The sequence below is a fragment of the Pelecanus crispus genome, chromosome 2 (genome assembly GCF_030463565.1).
Source record: "Pelecanus crispus isolate bPelCri1 chromosome 2, bPelCri1.pri, whole genome shotgun sequence".
In the NCBI taxonomy this organism is placed as follows: Eukaryota; Metazoa; Chordata; class Aves; order Pelecaniformes; family Pelecanidae; genus Pelecanus; species Pelecanus crispus.
The window spans coordinates 20,941,762-20,962,852 of record NC_134644.1 but is presented as its reverse complement, the minus strand read 5'-3'; the positions used below and the strand labels follow the sequence as shown (position 1 = coordinate 20,962,852).

The following is a 21,091-nucleotide window of genomic DNA, read 5'->3' as shown; positions in this document are numbered from 1 at the left end:
CACAAACCTCCCATAAATCTTCTTACTACATCAGGACATACAGAGAGTCAGGGTCACCATTACATGGTATGCATCCTTCTTCATGCACATTTGTGTTTAAATAATAGTACATTATATTGCCTTGCTTTGCCTTTTTACCAACCTTTTCCCTTCTTTTTGTGATACATACAGATGCAACTCATGAAGAAATAGGGGGGAGCTGGGAGGAAGCAAGCCATTGATAACCTGTGCAAGTAATGACATGGAGGGGGGATGCCACAAACCTAAATGTAGCTCTGCTTTAGCAACCTACTGGCTTGATGTCAGCCCATCTCAGTGCAAATTCCTAGACACCAAGTCCCCACTTTCTTTTCCGGGGTATGCGCCGGCCTATGCTGTCACCAATTCTGTGACAAAATTGCTTTTAGCCTACAGTAACATTTTTCTTTCTGTTTATGATTTTAATGTTTTCTCCTACCTTCCACTCAATAACCTTGTGCTATTCCTTGATTTCTGCACAGCCTGGAACCCTGCTCTTGGTGCAATTTCCCCCTTTTTCACCTTATTGCCTACATTTTTTTCCTTTTCATTTGCCTACCTGTTTCTTTCATCTTTTTTCCCTCTCCAGAAGCTAAGGTAATTTTTTTTTTCTGCTTTTGTTTTCTCCTTTATGCTGTCATCTCCCCTTTTCAGCCCATTCTATTCTTTCCTTTCTTCCCATTCACTTCCCCATCACTCCGCTGTTTGCTGCCTCTGGTAAATGGGCAGTCCCTCTCCTTTACCACTATTCACTCTTTCTGCTGGTTGCCAGGGAGACAAACAGGCACTGCAATAGGTGTCAGTTCTGCATACAATTACCTGTGTAGGGAAGAGAACATGCAGTCAACAGAGACAGCCACCTATAGAAAACCTAAAGGGTACCTACACTCATAAGTAGTTCTATACTGGAAAGCTTGTACGCTAACAATTTCCTCTTGTTCACCTGCTTTGAGATGGCTTCTCAATTTCTGTTCTTTACTGAAGTCACCTGGATGTCAGCACTGAGGAATAATAAAATCCTTTTGAAGTATATTTTAATAAGAAGGAGAAAAGAAAAAAAAAAAGGTGTGCAAAAGGTGGTGTTTTTTTCTGAGACACTCAAGTTGCTTTCATTTTATTTTAAAAAAATTTCCATCCTGCCTGTCATCTATTCTCAAAGAGCACAGGATTCCACTTTTACATCAATTTACACCAATTTAATCTTTAAAGCAAGTTTAGCTCACTAGGAAGGATAGAATGTCTTGATTCAGACATTTCAGAAACTAGAACATCTGCCTACAGAATTTTACTCAACTGTCACCGATTTCTGCCCTTGAAAATCATATTTGTAGTTTATAAAATATCTACATATATACTAATATCTACATTAGCATGTTCTGTATTTTACGTAAATTACTCAATAATTTTTTGCACAGGAAAATACATCCAAAAGAAATGTATAAGCTTGAATATATGCTGTAATGAAAAGTTTTCCTTTAGGAGGAAGCAGGGTATTATTACCCATTCCTTAAATACAGGGTGAAATCCTGGCAACGCACTTACCATCACAGATGACTTTGCTGAGCTCTCCTTTAACAATGCCAAAGGAAGCAGTAGGTTTAACTCCAATTTTCTGGCCCATGCTCTTTGTTTTTAAATCAAAACAGCACTAGATTTGGAGGTATTTCAAATGAATATTTGATTTTGTCCTCAAATACTATTTAAGTATTGAATATGAACATGCTTGATTAACTTACACAATTTTAAATGGTCAAACTATGTCTGAGAGTAGGTAAGCCCATACAGCAAAGACTTTTCTAATATTTCAAAGTCTGAGCCATTTGAGTATGATGGATCTAGTGCATTTGACAATTAAATGATGTTCAGCTTAAGTAATGCCTGAAGAGTAGCAAGTTCTACTAACTGATAGTATAACGATAATGTAAGCAGCCCAAAACAATTGCTAATTATTATTAAAATGTGACTAAAAAGCAGCATTATACACTATGTATCAGAAAATATTACAGTAGTTAAAAACTGGTTAGCATGGAAATTCACAGCATAAGAACCTAACATATCATATATATTCGTATTTACCATAACACTTAGAAACCTAGCTGGTTCATGCTCTAAGCCATTTTGTCTTTAAATGTAAATAGAAAGCTGGTCTATGCATGATGGACTCTATAACCTAGTCATAAATAACAAAATGCTTTGCAACTTTAAGCATGGAGAAACACATTATTCCCCCCTATTTGTGTAGAAGTAGTGGGCTTAGTGGTTTGGGTATTTTTTTTTTTTAACTTTGCAAGAGAAAATGATCTCTAGTGCTCCTGCTCAGTACTAAAAGCGTCAGACTCATCTGATGAGTTGACAGAAAGCGTCAATGTTTAGACTGAAGTGTTCACCATCTGTCTGAGGTTGTAGGCCTGACTGCCACTGAAAAAAAAAAAGGCATCACATCAGACAGGGTAAACGGATGACTGTAACTCATAATTTTGGACAGCAACTATAATTTACAATTGTCAGGACTATTACTTACAATTCAACAGTTTTAATTTGGAATTGCTATATATACTTATATGCTGTTTCTGTAGTAACTTCTGACACTCCTTCAAGCCTGGTTCACTTTTAGTTATTTACACGTTTCTAGTATACAGCTTTAGGCTTGGAATTTAATCTTTTTGGTTTTACTCTTGAAAATTTTTTTTAACAGTGGTAATAATACTGTGAGTTGGGATGCACCTATCTTCGTTACTTTTGCAAAATGCCACGTGATACTGCAACAGAACTCAACCCAGAAAGGAGAGAGCTAATAACTCAGTCAAACTAACTTACTTTATTTTCACTCCTAACAAGTTACTAGCCATTATGTTTCCTGAAAATAACCCGATTTCTCTAAGGTGTACAGTCATGTCCATTATAACTTTGGTTAATTAAAAACCAGGTAATCTAGACTTGGTATTTTTAGACTTACAAGTGTTTACATGCTACGCACAATTCCTGCTCCTTTTGTAAATACCTAAGTATACAGACTGTGTAACTATAACCTCAGTTCCTCACAGCTCCAAAGAACAGACGGGCTATTGCACAGATATATATTCAGACAGATGGAGAGAGGAAGGACAGAAAGAACTAGACGGGTTTGTGAACTATACATCTCCATGATCTCCAGTTACTGATAAAATAACCTTTATTTCTACTTTCCAGTGGCAGTCTACATGTCTCTTTCTAACCTTCTGGTGACTTCACAAAAAATCATTGATACTTGGAGTTGGATTTTGGAGGTGTTAATGGGAAAACTGCCCTGCTACTTATCTCTGCTGACCACACTAACTCCCAGATGCCTCATCGGTAGCTTCATAGTTCAAAAAGGTGCAAGGAGAATGACAGCTGTTTTGCAAGTGCCAGGGATGAAGACTATTTTGGTGAATGAAGAACACATCCGGTCTCTCACACTTCCAACTTGACACGGTCCCCTCCCCAGTATTCTTTCTTTAAAGATAGCTATCCTCTTGTACTTATTGTGAAGCAGTTTAAGCAGTCTTGGAAAACGTTTGATAAGGCTTGTCTGGTCCCTAAGCAAGGACAGATAATTCTGAGGTCCAGAATGATTCTATCAGCTTGGAGCTGCTAGCCTTAGTAAGGAAACAGGTGAGTAAATACTGTGGTTTAAATGAAACTTGTCCAGAGTTTCAACCAGTGGAAGAAACCTGGAATGAATTTGTAGAGGGGAAAAAACCAGCCTGAGAAAGAGAAGAGAAAGAGAAAAGAAAGAGATGAGCTGTCATAAATGGCATGAATTTCACTCATAATCATATCAGAAATAACTGGAAGATAATTACTGCCTTAGGCAGGTGAAAGAGGGTGCAAGATACCAAGGGTCCACAAGTTACTGTTCATAATGGATAGATGATCTAACTTCAGGTCCTTTGGGGGTATTAGATCTCTAAGAAGGGAGAAACAGTCTTCTAAAATTCACATGAATCACCCCTCTAGTCTTCATGCACCTGAGAAAGGTTATTCCTCCCAGGATGATCCCTGCACTACATAACTGGGTCTGAACACGTCTGCAGGCTCCCTTCCTTGGAAGGCTGAACCTTTCAAATACGGCTCTGCTCCAAGAGCAGTCTAGCACAGGGTATGATGTAAGGGCATGCCACTAGAAGTCCCAAACACAATCACACCTGGGCTGTGAAGCACATGTAGCTGGGCCTGAAATTTTCACACATGTGGCGAGTGCTGCTGGCAATCAGTGAACTGACACTGGAGAAAAACTAACAAGCCGACTTTTCCCTAAAAGGTATTTGGTACTTTTGTGTGTAATGACAATTAGCTTCTTTAACTGTAGCAACAATTACAATTAAGGAAGATACTGGGCAGTAAGGTAAGTATATAAATCAGTCCAGGGAACTTGACATTTCCTCTACTGGCAGAAGAGAATATACCAAAAGAAAACTGAACTCAATAGAACTTGTTCTATTGACAAAGATTTCCCCAGGAGTACCAGTGCAGTATCTGAAAGCCTTGTACTACTGCAATTAAGCCATCTCACAGAACCATAAAGTTACATCCATACCAGTGAATTAGATGGGTCTTGGACTGTATTCTGGCATCAGTTCTAGTTGGAATGGAATAACTCACACCCAAATTAAGTTCTCCTCTAAAACAGGATGCTAAGTAGGAATAGGAACTGGCCTGAGTTAGTACCTTGAACCTTGCTCAGACTTATTTGGGAGACAGCTAGCTGGCCCAAAGCAAAACCACAGTAAGGGACCATTAATGAGCTCAAGTGCCAGTGGGTATTATTTGGCATTGCACTGTTTGCTAGTAGAAACATAGTCTAAGGCCAATCTGTGTGGGATGACTTGGTCAAGGGAATTAGAAAAACCTTTCCACAAGGACAATGAGTTCTCTAGACTTTGTCAAGCAGGCTATGATAAGCTTCACTTGTCTGAAAAACATCTAGAGAAGTGGGAGGACGAGCTGCTGTACCGAATGATTCCAAGCATTCAATTTCCAGGAGCAACACACAGGCCATGATATCAGTTGTCACCAGAGTTAGTGGGATTTAATTTAGATTTTCTTTAATTAATTCAAATGATTTTGTTCAGTACATTGCTGAAGATACTGAAATTAATTTATTTCATAAAAAAATCCAATTATTAAACTGTCTCTGTACTTGAGTTCCTCTGCACTTACAACGCTTTGTAAAGTGCTCTCAAGTTCTGAGACAAAAAGAAATACAATATTCATATCTTTATGAATCTTTTGGAGGCACCAATGAGAGCCACCTTATATAGATGTTTTTCTAGTATAAAGTCAAATTAGATGCCTGGTACAGATAACTTGCAGATCATTATTCCTTGTAACCTAGCCTATTATGAACCCTGATGTTTGAAAGCACTAATGAAAAAAGATTCCAAATGATTAAGTTCATTCACGTTAGCACTGTCTTCATTGATGGTCTTGAAAGAAGATAACTGTTTTGAAAGCAGTACAGCTTTTCAGCTGGATTAAGTCTCAAAATCTGGATCATTAATACTAGCTTCTAATGCCAAATAAGAAACAGACTAAATCTTTAATTCTGCTGCACTGCTTCATAGATCAAAACCCTTTCAAATCAAAGCTAAAATTGTAAGTTTGAAAACTCTAATAAAGAATAACCCTAAAATTACAATTAGATAAGAGTTTAAAATTTCTCTTTGGTAAAATTCTAATTAAAAGATGGTCTTATGAACATTTCTGATAGTGACAGTATTTATCTATGTTAAAACAAACACATGGTGGTCCTACATTTTAGTTAAACAGAAGAACAACATGCAGAGAGGGAAGAGAGTTCGTATCTAACTCACTGAAGGCTTCCCAAGCTACTCTGGACTTGGACGGCATTCAGAGATCTCCCTTCAACAGAGGAAGAGCAGAGAGGGAGACAGCCAAGCAGCACCTACAAAGATGGCTGGCAATACCTTCAATCCCAAGCAGCCCAAAATCATGCTTTTGCCTCCCTTCCACCTCAAAAGATAGCTTTAAAACTGGTTTTCCAAAAGTAACAGTATTTGGGGGGGGGGGGGGGGGGGGGGGGAGGGAAAAGGAGTCAAGCCCAAGTACTTTATATTCACCCAGTGCTGCTTTCAAACTGGAGTTTGAGATTCCAATTATATATTGGTTGAAACAGTTAGAAAATTACTAAACATTGCAAGACAAAAAATAAACCACTGAAAACAACAACAACAAAAAAAACCCCCAACCCTGAATGTCCTGAAGTCTTTACCTGAAATCCCAACCCATGGAAATGAGCACAAAGATGGAAAGAAGGACAAAACCCCCCCTTCTTTTGGGTATCTTATTTTAGATGATTTTTAGAGAGTTTTGTGATTCACACAGCTTTAGAGCTTATTTAAACAGATCTGGGGCTAAGAAAATTAGCACTGATTTTATTAAGGCTTCTCTTATTTCCCAAGTTCTGCTCCCTGCCATGCCATCCACACACATTATACACTGGCACAGTATGACAGATATCAAGGCTGATTTGAGGGATGCTCCACTGTTCACTTTTGACTGTAATGTTGTTCCCAGAAATTTACATGGCAAAACCTGTTTGTTTATTAGCAGAAATTTTACATTAATTATACACATTTTTTTATTTCTCATATAATATAACTTTTGAATTTTTTGAAACCTGTTGTTATTGAAACACATGAGACATTCAGTGATCAGAGCAGGAAGAAAGAGGTCACCTGCACCATTCGTGTGTGTGTACACAGACATCACCAAGCTGGCCCAGAATAAAGCAGCTCCAAGCCTGGGAGTCCACTAGCTGAAAAAAAAAATCATCTTCCTAGTAAGGTGAAGGAGCTTATGGCCTCCAAGTTAGTAGCTCTGTATCATGTAGACGTATCATTTTACTTAAAGCAAGCTTAGATATTTAGAAAAGTGCAGCCTTGTGAATTGCAGACATACAATAAATTGCTGATGCAAAAAGGAAAAAGTCTGAAGTGACTCTTTTTCCATAATTATTCATTTAAAACTTTTAACACTCTAAAAAAGGTTGGCATTATAATATTTAAGAAGAGATCCTACACCCTGATAATAATTAGTATATTACCTGATGGTATTTCTTCAGTATGTTGTGCATTTCTGCTACATCTTCACTTGTTATAGTTTTGATGATATATCTTTTGTCGTAAGATGTATGAAAGCGGGCACCACTGCGTGCTTGGGAATCATTGGCAAGGGGTGCACTTCTTGTCAATGAATTCTGTCAATTGATTTAAAACAAAAAAAGCATTAAGTTAGACAAAAATATGCAACTTCTAATTAGAATAAATATAAACAATTTACATTTATTTTTTAATCTTTTTCAATACATCTGCACAAAGCTGAATTCTGCAAAGAATGTAATCACAGACCTCTTTATCTTGACAAATCACTTCAAAAATATTCTGAGAACAAAAGAATGTTTGGGGGAAGGTATTGCCTATCGGTGGTTCAAGTCATTCTCAATGCTGAATGAGAATTTATCGCACTTCGTTACGTATACATTATCAGCTTTTGGGAACAAAACATACAGTAATTAAAAATCCAAAAGGAACACTGTATTACACCACAATAACTACAAATAGAGGATTTATCCATAGTAACAGTATCGCTTTAAAACTGAGCAGGGTTTGCTCTTGAGCCTGTACAATCTGGTACATAAACAAGATCATAGCTAGATTTCCGAGTTCTAGTACCAGACCTATTCCAATGATTTAATACCTAGTGTTAAGCAATTAATATTATTGTATAGTACCTCCTTTTGTAAAAAAGGCCTACCTTCCTACAGACTCAAGAGAGGAAGATTAGTTAATGACTGTATAGTAGTTAGAAGAAAAACTGACAGAGATTAGTGACCATTTCTAGACCGAAGCTTGGGACTACTTGCCCTTCAAGAGTAGGAAAAGCAGCCTTCTGCTTTTTTCAGAAAGTAAGAAGTATTCGATTATATTTTTACTGATTTTAAATATAAAGAAATCAAGTAGACAAAGTATATCAAGTTGCTTTTGGCTGGAAACATCTTTCTTTACCAGTAAGAGTTTATGCCAATTGTTACATACTTGATTACAGCATTATTTTTTTTTTTAATAAGTAGTAACAGCAGTAGCACAGCCATAAGAAAACACAACAATGTTCTTACACCCCATGTGTACTTCCATAAAAATGGACAGTACTCTGAAAAGGTTAAACAAGTTAATTACAGACTGCTGGAACACTTCTATGTTTATGAAATAAACTTGGTATCTCTACTGGTAGCAGAAAACCCCAGCTCCTGCTATCATTCCTCATTGCACCATACTGCACAAACAGCTGTTGTTAAATTGAAATACACTTCCCGCCTTCCACACTCACATAGCGTAACATTCTTCCTGCTAGAAGAAAAGCCATTTTTCACAGAAAGTTTTAATAAAATTTTGCATATAAATGCAGATTCCTAAATAGCAAAAGTTCAGCTCCAGCAGCTACAGAACAACATATTTGTGTGGTTTGATAAGACACCATGAACTAAGTCACAAAACAGATTTATACTGGAAGAACAATGACGCTTTCAGACAGTAATTACAAATAGGGTCAGTCTACAACAACCAGGTACCAAACCCACAAAATTTTATCCTTATAGGAGCTATGTCTTATTCAGAAGTTTGACCATTGATAAATCTGTTCACAAACTCTATGGACTTCAGCAGGAGCTGGACATGCAGATTCAACCCCAGTGACAGAAGGCCAGTAATTATTGTAAAGTAATAACCTCAACCAAGAGATGAGGGCAACTATAGCCCCAATTTAAGACGACACTTGAACACATATTTTGGAGACCCATTGACTTCAACAGGCCTTCAGCATAGTTAAAACTTATCCCAAAAGTGGGATGCTTTCTGAAATGTTTAATATGAAATAAAAACATTTTCCCACAAGGTTACTTTGTTCAACTGAAATACTCAGGAGTAGTAGGAATAACAGTAAATCACCTAAAAGCACACAGCTCTACAAGGTCTTATTAGAATGAAAACCTTAATTATGACATGTAGGAGAAATAAATCTTTGCACACTTCTCCCTGTATATTTCTAGGCTTGTGCAATGAACTAGAATCATTACCAATGTCTATGATAAGAAGTGATGTCTTTCTCCATTATCCTCTCTATTCACTAAAGAAAGAAAGGATGCGGGTGCTGCCCTAATATTTATAAACAAACAATTTTTCTAGACTGGTCAGAACAGAGCTCTAGGGACAACCACTGCAGACTCAGTTGTTCTCTGCACTGGCTTTTGGACAGCTAATTTTCACAGATATGAGTCCTGATGCACCATCACTTCACATGGTACTGAAGATACTAGAGAAGGGAATTTAAGTATTACTGCAGTTTTCTTTACCTGTTTTCAGATGTTTCCCATTCAAATTGATTTCCCACCACTCCACCACTGAGATGTTTTTATGTACTGATGAATTCTATTCAGGAGAACAGGTATCATAAATGGATCGAATTTTCTTAATGCTACACTTGATATCAGTAGTCCATTAATTTTCAAATTGAATCATGAATAGAGTTAGTCTTAGAAACCATCCTCTGTAGAAACCCTCTCTATTCTAGAGTCAGGACTTGGCTTTATTGCCAGGACATATATTTAATAGTTTAAGATGAAGAACTGGTAATAGAAGTTTTTTTTTAAAAGAAGTGTAAATTCAGTTACCTTCATCACAAACTAGAAAATATCATGTAACATAATAACTATTTTTAATTTTGAAAAAAGCTAAAGTATGGGTAATCATGAGCATATGTAGTGAACTAAACTACTCCTAAGTTATTAGGCTGTAATTCAGTTAGCAATAATAAAGGCTACTGGGTAATTACCTGTTATTGTTCCCAGCAGAAAAAGGTGCATTATTCTGAGGTTAGCTATTGCAATAAAGCAGTAACCACAGTCTTCTGAATGCATTTTTCCCAGAGTACCCTAGCCTTCAAACTGTAAGGCATGTGGTATAAACCTTGAAAGCAATTAACCTGGGGGGAGACTTAAGTTGTTTTGCTATAGAAAGTTGCAAAGAAGTGTACTTGCTAGTCTGCCACTGAATGTCTGAAGGAGGAAGGAAAGACGGAAAATGGTAAGGAGGACCTGAACCAGCATTACTCTACAAAATTTCTAATACTCTTGAGGTATATTTTAACATTCTTCACCAAAAGACTTGTCAGATTTGAGTGAAATTCAGACCTGGGAGTACTCAGTATGAATGAAATATCTTGCTAGCAATGTCTTGAATGAGATACACGGGAGATGTTTCTTCTCTGGACTTTTCGGTTGCTGAAGCTCAGTTACTAATTCTGTGGCCAGAAAGGGACAAAAATAACCACTTTTGACTTCCAAACCTTCCAAATGCTATTCCTATAACCATTTGCTCTTTTAAAATCTGTCTCCTTTTGTCTTCATAAGCACTATTTGCACAGGATAGCTCTTCTAAGTGTTAGGCCTTAAAATAAAGTTCTTCCTGTTTTCCAGGAACCTCCTTTCATCCCATTGTTAACCAGGAATATCTAGTATATAGGTATAGTTATGTAACAACCCATCAAAACAAACATAAATGTATTCAGATTTTTTTTTTCCCCATGATGGAATATTATACTTGATGCATATAAAAATATGAACAGCATAAGCAATAAGAAATTCTGACTTAAAAAGAAATAACAGCTGTTAGACTAAGAGAACAAATCAACTAATACTCCTTTTATCATGCTGCTCTCATCACAATTCAGGCTAGACAGAAAATAAAAATATAGAAACTAGTCAGATTCAAATAGAAATTAATAAATTTAGTCATATTTTAAATCAACAGGAGGAAACCTTGTAAAGTCACTGACTTTCTACTGATTCTTGTTTTTTCCAGCAATAGCTTCTTTTTCTAATGGAAATGAATTCTGCTTGATTCCTAACTATAATGACAAGTTAATTTGCAAATATAACTATCAAACCAAAAGCGCTGCTAACAAGAGAATATAATACATCTGTAGATAATTACTTAGCACACACTTTACTGTTTCTTAATGCTTTAATGGGTTAGAAATGGTGATGCCTTTATTTTTCAGTAGATGGCTATTATTAGTTATCTATATCAAGCTTAATTAAGAATGCATACAGCTATCATTTTACCACATGCATATTAATTTGTTAGAATAAACCAACCAACTTTATGCTAAGCAGCACCTTTACATACAGGCGCAGGTAACCCAAATGCCCTTTCTACAATACTCTGACTCTAGTAATAAATTAGAGTTAAGATCAGATGTTTAAACATTAAACATGTTTAAGAAAAAAACAACCTCTAATTAAACAACCTATTTGACACTTTATTTTTACTGACTCTCCTGTGATAACTCTCTTGATATAATGCTCTCTCCTGATACAGAATGTAGTTCCTTTGAACTCTGAAAGAAGGTGAAACATGGAGGATATCGTTAATATTACTATTTGCTGTGCTTTATTTTGATATTTGCATAAGTTTATTAAATAAACAGTTTAAAGGAAAAAATCTAATTCCATCATATTGTGCTGATTATTAGTAATTGCATTACCACTTTCTTGTGCTGATAAATGCATAGCTGAGTTTTGTCTGTAGACAGTTTTATTTGTAATGGTTAACTCTCACTTCTGTGAGCAGAGAAAAGTTCAAATTCCTTCTGAAGTAAAGCTTCTAGGTACAACGCAAAGACTCTTACCGCTCAACTATACTAGTTGTATTTGTTTATAGTTAGATATCAGTATTCAATAAAATACATATACTGTTGCCTGATCACAACAATGAAGCTTGAAATAAAAAGATGACAAGAATTGGCCTGCACTGGTAAGTCATAATTAGCAAGTAAGATCAAGGAACAGCTTCACTGAAAGGATCAAACAAGAAGAGTTTAGGGGCTTCAAAGGAGAAACAATATGGCTATTTAAAAATACTTTAAAAACACTAAGATCCTTCCCTTTTGATGTAGGTAAAGCTAACTTACCTGTTCAACCCAACACTGTTAAGTATAAATCAAACCATTTTGCATCCCATTCAACCTTGCCAAATACTAACAAATTAATAGTACGTAAATTAGAATTGAAGAGATTCTTTGTTGGAAAATGTGTCTCATATGTTAACACACAAAATGGCCAAGAAGGTCTGCACTTAAGCCTCTTTAAAACACAACCACTAGTAAACCTATAACCAGTAAGAAATCTCAGACAAAAATACGAGTAACGCCACATGTGACGTCCAATGTGCACTTTACCTCACAAAGACTATGGAAAGTTTGTGAGGCTTTCTCTTTTAAAATTAGATTTTAGACATACCTAGATAAGTAAAAAAGTTTAACTTATTCTAGCGTTATCTAACCCAAGTTTTTCAGTTAATCACATCTGTCTTAATGCAGACAATAAGAAGAAACATGTAGTAGTGCTCATCAGACAGGCTGAAAATATGCATTTATTTGAGTTGTACTGCTCTGTAGTTCAGACTCCTATCGGACACACTGTATAGACTTGTCTCTTACGGCCAAATGCAGTTTTGTGAGACAGTACACGGTAAAACACTCCTGTGATCCAGATGACTTTTGCCAGAACACACAGATACGTTTCAGCGATGATTTGCACAAAAAGAGAGTAAACCAAGTTGTACTATAGACATCTGTGCACAAATGCCTTGGAAGAAAAGCTGACTGAACCTGTGCAAAGAGAGCAGCGTAGGGCTCTTCCTCTGCTTCCTTGTTCAGCAGTAAACTCAGCTAAGAGGCTCATCGCCATCCCCAGCAACATCATCTCCTTCTTAGGTGAGGCTTCTGTAGGGGACTGGGAAGGCAATGAAGAATGAAACTCAAGCACCTCCCTTTTCCAAAAGGAAAATACAAGCAGGGTTGAGGGAGGGGGAAAGGAGAGACAGAGAGAGATAGATCACGGCAAATACCAGATTGAATTCCCTCTGGCTCTGCTTCTTAATTAGCGGAAGACTAAGTAGAATATGAACAGATGGGAAACGAGCCACTCCTCACTTAGCACAGATCTATGTGCCACAAAGCAGAACAGGGAGGATATCCTTCAGATATAGACAAAAAACCCACCCAACTCTTATCCTCCAAAAGATACAGGTTTGATGGTCTAGCAACCCTTTTACCATCGCTGCTACTACACAGCACTTCCATATTGTGTCAGGAACCAGTGGAGCATGTATCTAGCTGTACAATGTTGGAGTTAGTCATAAGTTTAAAGAAATCACCTGCTTATACTATACTGTTAGCACAAAACTCAAAGAAAAGAGGGTCACAGTGCCCTGTCCGCTTCAGATTTTCCCAGCCTTCTCCAACTCCACCACGGTGTGCCTCGGTGCTCTGGCACAATTAAAACATCTGTCAGCCACACATACCCTGTTCCACTTAACAGCTTCACTTAGCAACTCACTGCAAGTCTCCCGCTCCAAGTGTTCGTGTTCTGCCAATTCCCCATTCACTTCTCATTTGTGAAGTTTTAATCTTGCGCCTGCTGGTTTTTTGGTCTCAGGAGAAAGAAAAGGTTTTGTACTTTTAAAGTGTGAATACTTTTATGAGGTCATTTAAAGACTACACTAAATTACTTGTGTAATTACTTATATAACTGAAGACACGTTTAACATGCCAAGCTCAGAGATACCTCTACTAGATAAATTTCTCTTTCACGTACCTCCCCCTCTCTCAAATAATCTCCCTCTGAGAAATCACTGGCTAGAAGTCTCGCTACCCTTACATAAATCAATATAAAAAAATATCCCCTATATTGCACTAAGTAGCAGGCAACCAGAAATACTCATCTGGTCTTCAGTGCCGAGAGGGTACAAATCACAAAAGAATTTGTCCCATACCACAGAATTAATTTCTGCTAAAATAATAAAAATACAGCTCTAAATATAAATGGGTAAAAGCTACACCACTTACTATTTCATTTCCCAAAGAGTTCTTGATACAAAAAGTTAATGAGCACACCTAAATTATATGTCATCATTTCACCAAAGAACAGCATATTCTTTAGCAAATTAACTGAAAGGTTATTTAGTTTTACTGTAGACCCACTCTATTCCCTCAGCATCTCTTTCCCAAACTCTCAGCAATCTGCACAGAGTTTTATTTCCTACAGTAAAAATGTATTAGGTAAGAAAAAAGGTTTTTTCCACAGGTGCTCTTAGGACCTGATCCACAATTCTTTGAAGCTCAAAGAAGCTTTTCTGGAGCCTTCAACAGAATTTCCTAAACTGGAATCCAACACAACCGCTACCCTTCAGAAGCCATTTCATTTCACCCAGCCATTCCTAAACTGAACTCCAATCTCTGCTTTGGGTCAAGGTACAACTTCCAGAAAGGCAGTCTTGATTTTTCCAACTTCAAAAGACCAAGATTCACCACTGTAGTTTTTCTAGCATTTAATCATTTGTGTTGCTGAAAAGATGAGTCTAATTTTGAATTTTTTCCTTTTCTGGTCATTCCTACTTATTCTTTCCTAAAGTATCTAGTATTGTTTTTCTGCAAGGATATTCACACATCACTTCTCAATTCTAATTTTTGTAAGTGCAGCAGGTCAAACTCTGCCACTCCCACCACAAGGCACTCTCTGTATCCTGAAATTCCTTTGACGCCATTTTTCTGTATTTTTTCTATATCCATATTTTCAACATCCTTTTTTAAGATGACTAGCATCAAAACTATATATATTATTAGCTTCAGGTATAAAATAAACAGATGTTAAAAAAAGTTACAGCTCGCTCTGGTCTTATTTTATACCTTCCAATTTATCCATCCAAGGGTGCAGTTACTCCTTCTAGTCAGGAGCTCACACTAGTGCTAAATCCTTGTCCTTTTTGACCTCTTGTTCTTTCTCAGAGTTACTACCTCCTTGAATGCAGCTTTCCCCTCTGTAGTTCCGCGCTCCTTTTTATCCATATAACTATTCATCTGTCTGTATTAAAAGGTATCTCATTTGGACAGACTCAGAGTGCCAGGCGATCAAAGTGGTTTTTGTACAAAATCCTTGTCTTTATCCCACTTTGCCATTTGGACAGATTTTGCATCTTCTGCAAAACGCCTTCTGCATTTTCACTGCATGAAATGTAAATTGTTCTCAATTGTTTGTTGTCATTTAATCGTCTATTATTTACATAATTTTTATTTTTTATTGTAAAGCCCCACAATAATTGGCATTTTAAAAATCAAAGTCACAAAATATCAAGCCAAATACTTTCTAAGAGGCATCCTCAAGAGTCCTTAGAAGTCAGCTAAAACACCACCTAATGCTTTATCCTTTGGAAGTCTCTTTTTACCTTGCACATTGGTCAATAAAAACAGCAGCCTACTATAATTAAGTAACACTACTGATATTATTGATAACGTGTTATACCAACACCAGATATCAAAAAAAGTAAACTGATTTCCAGAGAGACTGGTTGTTTCTAAGAGCAACAAGTTAAGCTGTTTGGAGCTATTTTTTCCAACTGAAACCATTTTTGTGAGAAAACACATGGAGCAGAGCCACTAAAGTACAGGAAAAGCTCGTCCGTTCCCCGCCCCCTGCCCCCAATTGCAAGCTATATTTATAACTGGCAAAGTACTGCCCTCCTCTTCAAAGACGAACTGCTGGTGAGGCTCTTCCTCCTCTGCCCACTTTGCTTAAAATGTTCACAGCATGGATATTTATCTCCACAGTGGGAGGCCAAGGATTAGCCACAGCCTCCAAGAGGGTGGAGAGATTTAAAGGTCAATTTAATTAGCTCATTCTAATCTCTTACACATCTAATGTAAATGTCATTGTTTTCTAACTGCTACTTTAGCAGACAAGATTATATTTTAGAAACTTTGAACATGGGAGCTATGTGTTGGATGTAATACAAATACTTCATGTAACTAATCTAAAAAGGGAGCCTAATAAAAATTGTCATTGATTCAGAGCTTTTCCTGAAAAAGAGAAAAAGGGCAATAGGAAAATTCTGGTGATAAAGCATGGAGAGCTTTAGAAGAACAGTAATCTTTCAAACTGACTAGCTGAACAGCTTCTCATTGATTTAAATCTTTCCCATTTTGTGATGTCTGGACAAAAGCAAACAACAGTTTCTGGTACTGTGATCTCATCCAAAAGTTGTGGAATGCTAAAACGAGCTTCACAAGCCCAACGTACCCTAAAGACAAATCAGATCATATCCCAGGCTATTTAAGAGTGCCTTCGGGCAAGCTTTGCATGAACGAATAGGCAAAAACAAGTGCACAGATGATGCTCTGTGATGACTGAAATCATAGGTCAGTGGAAAAGCCTGACAGTGGTTCATTGCTGTTACAGAATTACGTACACATGGTCTGGCTGTTCTTCTGTGACAGCAGTTACAGCGGTGCTGCCTGGCCCATGCACAGCTTCTCATGAAGACAAGCTTGCAGCTCCCCCCAACCTTTTTTTATTTTTACAAGACAGAAATGATGGGTATGGATTAATTAGACCTGGATTACTGATTAAGAAGCATATCAGAGAGACACAGTGTCATACAACTGGACATAGATGCTCCAAGTCTTTTTGCTGCAATTTGAAACAAGCAGCCTGCTTTTGGGATGGTGTTCAGGACAGTGTTTTGCCAGTGACTTCTAGAGAGAAGAAAGGCAAAGTGTTAGTATTTTAATGTAATAACAGAAGCACCAAACCCAGAGATGTCTGGTTTTGTCATACGGGGAAGGGTAGGGAAGACTTTGGGGTTCACTTTGTATGCTGGCACCATGCATTCTACCATTGCCACTGAGCAGGTTCACGTCTGGAAACACCGATGAGGAAACATGATCAGGAAACACTGATCTCCAACACTGACACGCATTTAAGTCTGGCATGTAGCAAAGCATACCTGACCGGTAACATACGCTACAAGCACATTCAGTGGTATGAGCTGCCCTTGCCTTTGGCAGCCGTATGGACAATACCACATGATGGTTTCTTGTCAGTTCAAAAGCAGGGCTCTCAAAAGACCTATGGCGAATGTCATGGGGCCTCCAAAAGACAAAAACAGACCACCACTGGTCCTGTGGTGCACCTGGCAGAAATACTGAGTCCCTTCTACAATCTCGTTAAGATGTGGACGTATATACTCTGAACACCTATGAACGTTTCTAAGCAAATTGTATTCAGGGACTGATTACTGTGCTGAAAGACATTTAAAAAAAAAAAAAGGTGAAATACCACTTTCGTTTTTGTACTGAGCTATCCTTCCAAGAGAAAGGTTACCGGTTCCTTGACTTGGTCCAACGAGAGTTTAATGAATAAAACATGGGATTCTTTCCTAAACCAAGTTATCCTGTTGAGACTTTAGGTCTGGATTTGGAGCTGTCGGCTTAAGGCATGCACTTGCTTTGGAAAGAGTTAGGGCTCTTTTTCTGGGAGCTTCTCTCTTTCAGCCCTGCAAAGCTTAGCTTGATGCCTCACTTTCAACAGCTATCTCCATGAGAGCTCAGGCAGCACCTATCAGCTCATTGTTTTGATGTTGGCAGCACATGCTAAATTACTTTTTTCTAGTTGGAATACCCAATTGTGAATCACACTTAGTTTAGGCAAGAAACTGCTGAAAGCAAGGCAAATTAAATGTTTTCTCTAGGGAAGACTAAGAAAACCAGAGGTTAAAATTTCTGTTGCCATACATACTAAGGTTAAGTCCCACAGTCACTAAATTCTTATTTGGCCTCACACTCAAGGCACCAAATCCTAGAACATAACATTCAGATTGCAAACTTCATTTTTTACAGGCTGGAAAGACCACAAATGCCACAGTTTTTGTTAGTACAGCTGGCTCAACACTTTACTACTGCTACTGCCTTATGCCCATGTCAAAGACGACGTCAACAGTTCTGAAAATCTTGGTGCCAATGTCCATTTGGGATCCACAAACTGTACTTTCTGCCACAGACACGTCATCTGACAGATGAGCTCAAGAACTTTTCATGCACTGATAGACTTACCATGCTAAAATGACCAGCACAGGAATTTTCTTTTCAAGACAGTTCTTGCTTGCAGCATTTTTTAATGTATTTTATTAAAACATTCAATGAAAAGATCATGTCTTAGGAAGAAGATCCAGCTCCTAACACAGTTGTTGCTGAGATACTTATTGCTGACCTTGTTGTCTGTAGTTTGATGCTAGAGGTCGCTCGTTCTTTCCCAAACCAAGGGCCAATAAATGGAGGCATAAATTTCAGTACACAAGCACCAGCAGAGAGCTCTGACAAATATTTGTTGGTGTGAAGAAACATATCATCTTAGATTGTAAAATAGTTTTTAAGCTCTTAATGTGATGTCTTAGGATTGGTTAAGTTGCAGAAAATGAGCAAAAATATTCATAGCTTGACAAGAATTTTGTGATCTGAAGTTTAGATACTTAAAAAGAAAATGACATTAAAGGCTGACTTCCGAAAAATGAACCTAGAATTTGCATTATTTACCTGATGCCATATTAGAGCCTGGACTATAAATCCTTCTGTATAGAAAGCTGTGAGAGATTATCAAAACGTAAGGAGACACCCATATCAGGAGACATGAAAGATACTGAGTTCATATGGTTTGTGTACTGGGTTTGCATGGCAAGGTTTTGGTAGCTGGGGGGGCTACAGGCGTGGCTTCTGTGAGAAGCTGCGAGAAGCTTCCCCTGTGTCCAACTGAGCCAATGCCACCCGGCTCCAAGATGGACCTGCTGCTGGCCAAGGCTGAGCCCATCAGTGACAGCGGTAGCGCCTCTGAGATAACATGAAGGGGAAAAAAAATTGCTGCACAATAGCAATTGCAGCCGGAGAAAGGAGTGAGCATATGAGAGAGAAACAACTCTGCAGACCCCAAGGCCAGTGCAGCAGGAGGGCAGGAGGGGCTCCAGGCACGGAGCAGAGATTCCCCTGCAGCCCCTGGCGCAGCCCCTGCTGAGGCAGCTGTGCCCCTGCACCCATGGAGGCCCACGGGGAGCAGAGATCCACCTGCACCCGGGGAGGACCCCACGCCGGAGCAGGGGGATGTGCCCCAAGGAGGCTGTGACCCCGTGGGAAGCCTGCACTGGAGCAGGCTCCTGGCAGGACCTGTGGGCCCGTGGAGCGAGAGGAGCCCATGCTGGAGCAGGTTTGCTGGCAGGGCTTGTGGCCCCGTGGGGGACCCACGCTGGAGCAGGCTGCTCCTGAAGGGCTGCACCCCGTGGGAGGGACCCATGGTGGAACAGTTCGTGAAGAACTGTAGCCCGTGGGAAGGACCCACGTTGGAGAAGTTCGTGGAGGACTGTCTGCTGTGGGAGGGACCCCACGCTGGAGCAGGGTGAGAGTGTGAGGAGTCCTGCCCTGAGGAGGAAGGAGCAGCAGAGACAGCGTGTGATGAACTGACCACAACCCCCATTCCCCATCCCCCTGCACCGCGCCGGGGGAGGAGGTAGAGAAATTGGGAGTGAAGTTGAGCCCAGGAAGAAGGGAGAGGCGGGTGGAAGGTGTTTTTAAGATTTGGGTTTATTTCTCATTATCCTACTCAGTTTTAATTGGTAATAAATTAAATTAATTTTCCCCAAGTTAAGTCAGTTTTGCCCATGATGGTAACTGGTGAGTGATTTCTCCCTGTCCTTATCTCAATCCATGAGCTCTTCATTATGTTTTCTCTCCTCTGTCCAGCCGAGGAGGGGAGTGACAGAGTGGCTTTGGTGGGCACCTGGCATCCAGCCAGGGTCAAACCACCATAGCTTGTTAGGTAAATTGCTTAAAAGCAGGAATTCTTAATTTTCATTTTAGATTTCCATCTTTTATATGGAAAAATGCACATCATAATAATAAATATAAATAATAAGCATCTCTAAATTAAAAAGAACTTACAGACCATCTGCTACAAGTTCTTTATGAATTCTTTGTCCTGTGTAGAGAACCTCTACAAACTGCTCCTGCAGACAGGCAAAGTCCGATCTGAGCATGTCTCCTATTACACTAAGTACCAAAACTTTAAGGAAAATCAGTTGTGCTCTCCCCCATGCCCAGTAGAAGGCTCATTAGGTATACTGGGACAGTGGTGCCCTCTGGTAAGAGCAATTCTATTTTACTGGGCAAGAACCCAGTCTCCGTCTTCTGCCTAGCAAAATCCAGATGTGGGATTCAGCAATAACTTTAAACAAGAACAGATGTGTTGGAGCATAGTAAAGTAAGTTTCCCTTTCCAGAGCAACAGCAGCAGAAGCATTGTAACTGTAGTAGATCCCATTTTTCTAGAATTTTTGGGGGGGCATTAAGTTAGGTGCTTGCCTGTTAATCTCTCATAATTTTGCAGAAGCTATTCCTGTAATTCTTCTGACAGAACTGTACTCTTGGATTTGGTAAGATAAGAAATTATGTCAACCAAGTTGAAAAGAAATTCCAAAGTTATCAGAGCTACCTCATATATTTTGGAAAAAGAGGCCTTTCTGTAGAATAACCTTTGCAAAACCAATATCTAAAACTATGGGGGAACACAGAAATTAAAAATTAGTTTAGAGCTGTAGTGAGGGATTTACTTTACTACACCTGATTTCTAATCCCCTTTTTTTTTTTTTTTTTCTTTCCTGCTAGGAACTCTCAAGGATTTTCTTGTCAATGTTAGGAGGATCTTCAAGAGTTAGGGATTCTTTTTCAATGAAATAGAAGACACTAAAAAAATACAAGATCACAATAATCTACCCTATCAAGGCAAAATCTGTCATTATTTAACGCTCTGGCTTGTGGAAGTACTCTGACATTTTAAAAAATTATCTTCAATCTGATATCCATATGTACTTACTTGTAACATCCAACAGCACAAAACATAAGAATAATCTCCCTTTGATAATTTATAGTGCATGTAAGTGGTTTTTCCATTATTCAAATGCAATTATGATTCATATTGACTAATCATCACCTGTGTTTCCCTTTCTAAGAGAAAACAACCAGACTGCTTCTTAATTTGATGCAATAAATATCTTAGTAATATGTGATCACCAAGAAGGAAGATTGGGGTCTAATAAAAGATTTTTTGACAGAAGAACAAAGTTTCTTAACCTAGATTAAAGACTTAATTTGTCATAACA

The 21,091-nt window shown here is 38.4% G+C and overlaps 1 protein-coding gene across 4 annotated transcripts in view; it reads right to left on the bottom strand.

The window, feature by feature from the left end:
• The window catches only part of PIP4K2A (phosphatidylinositol-5-phosphate 4-kinase type 2 alpha), a 117,000-nt gene that overhangs the window by 25,816 nt on the left and 70,093 nt on the right, over window positions 1-21,091 (bottom strand). For 3 of the 4 annotated variants that reach the window (XM_075705390.1, XM_075705391.1, XM_075705393.1), the window contains exon 4: window positions 7,106-7,258. The exons of the other annotated variant lie outside the window; for it this stretch is intronic. In XM_075705390.1, the coding sequence (XP_075561505.1) occupies window positions 7,106-7,258 (153 nt within the window). The remainder of the gene's footprint in view (window positions 1-7,105; window positions 7,259-21,091) is intronic. 4 annotated transcript variants of the gene reach the window in all.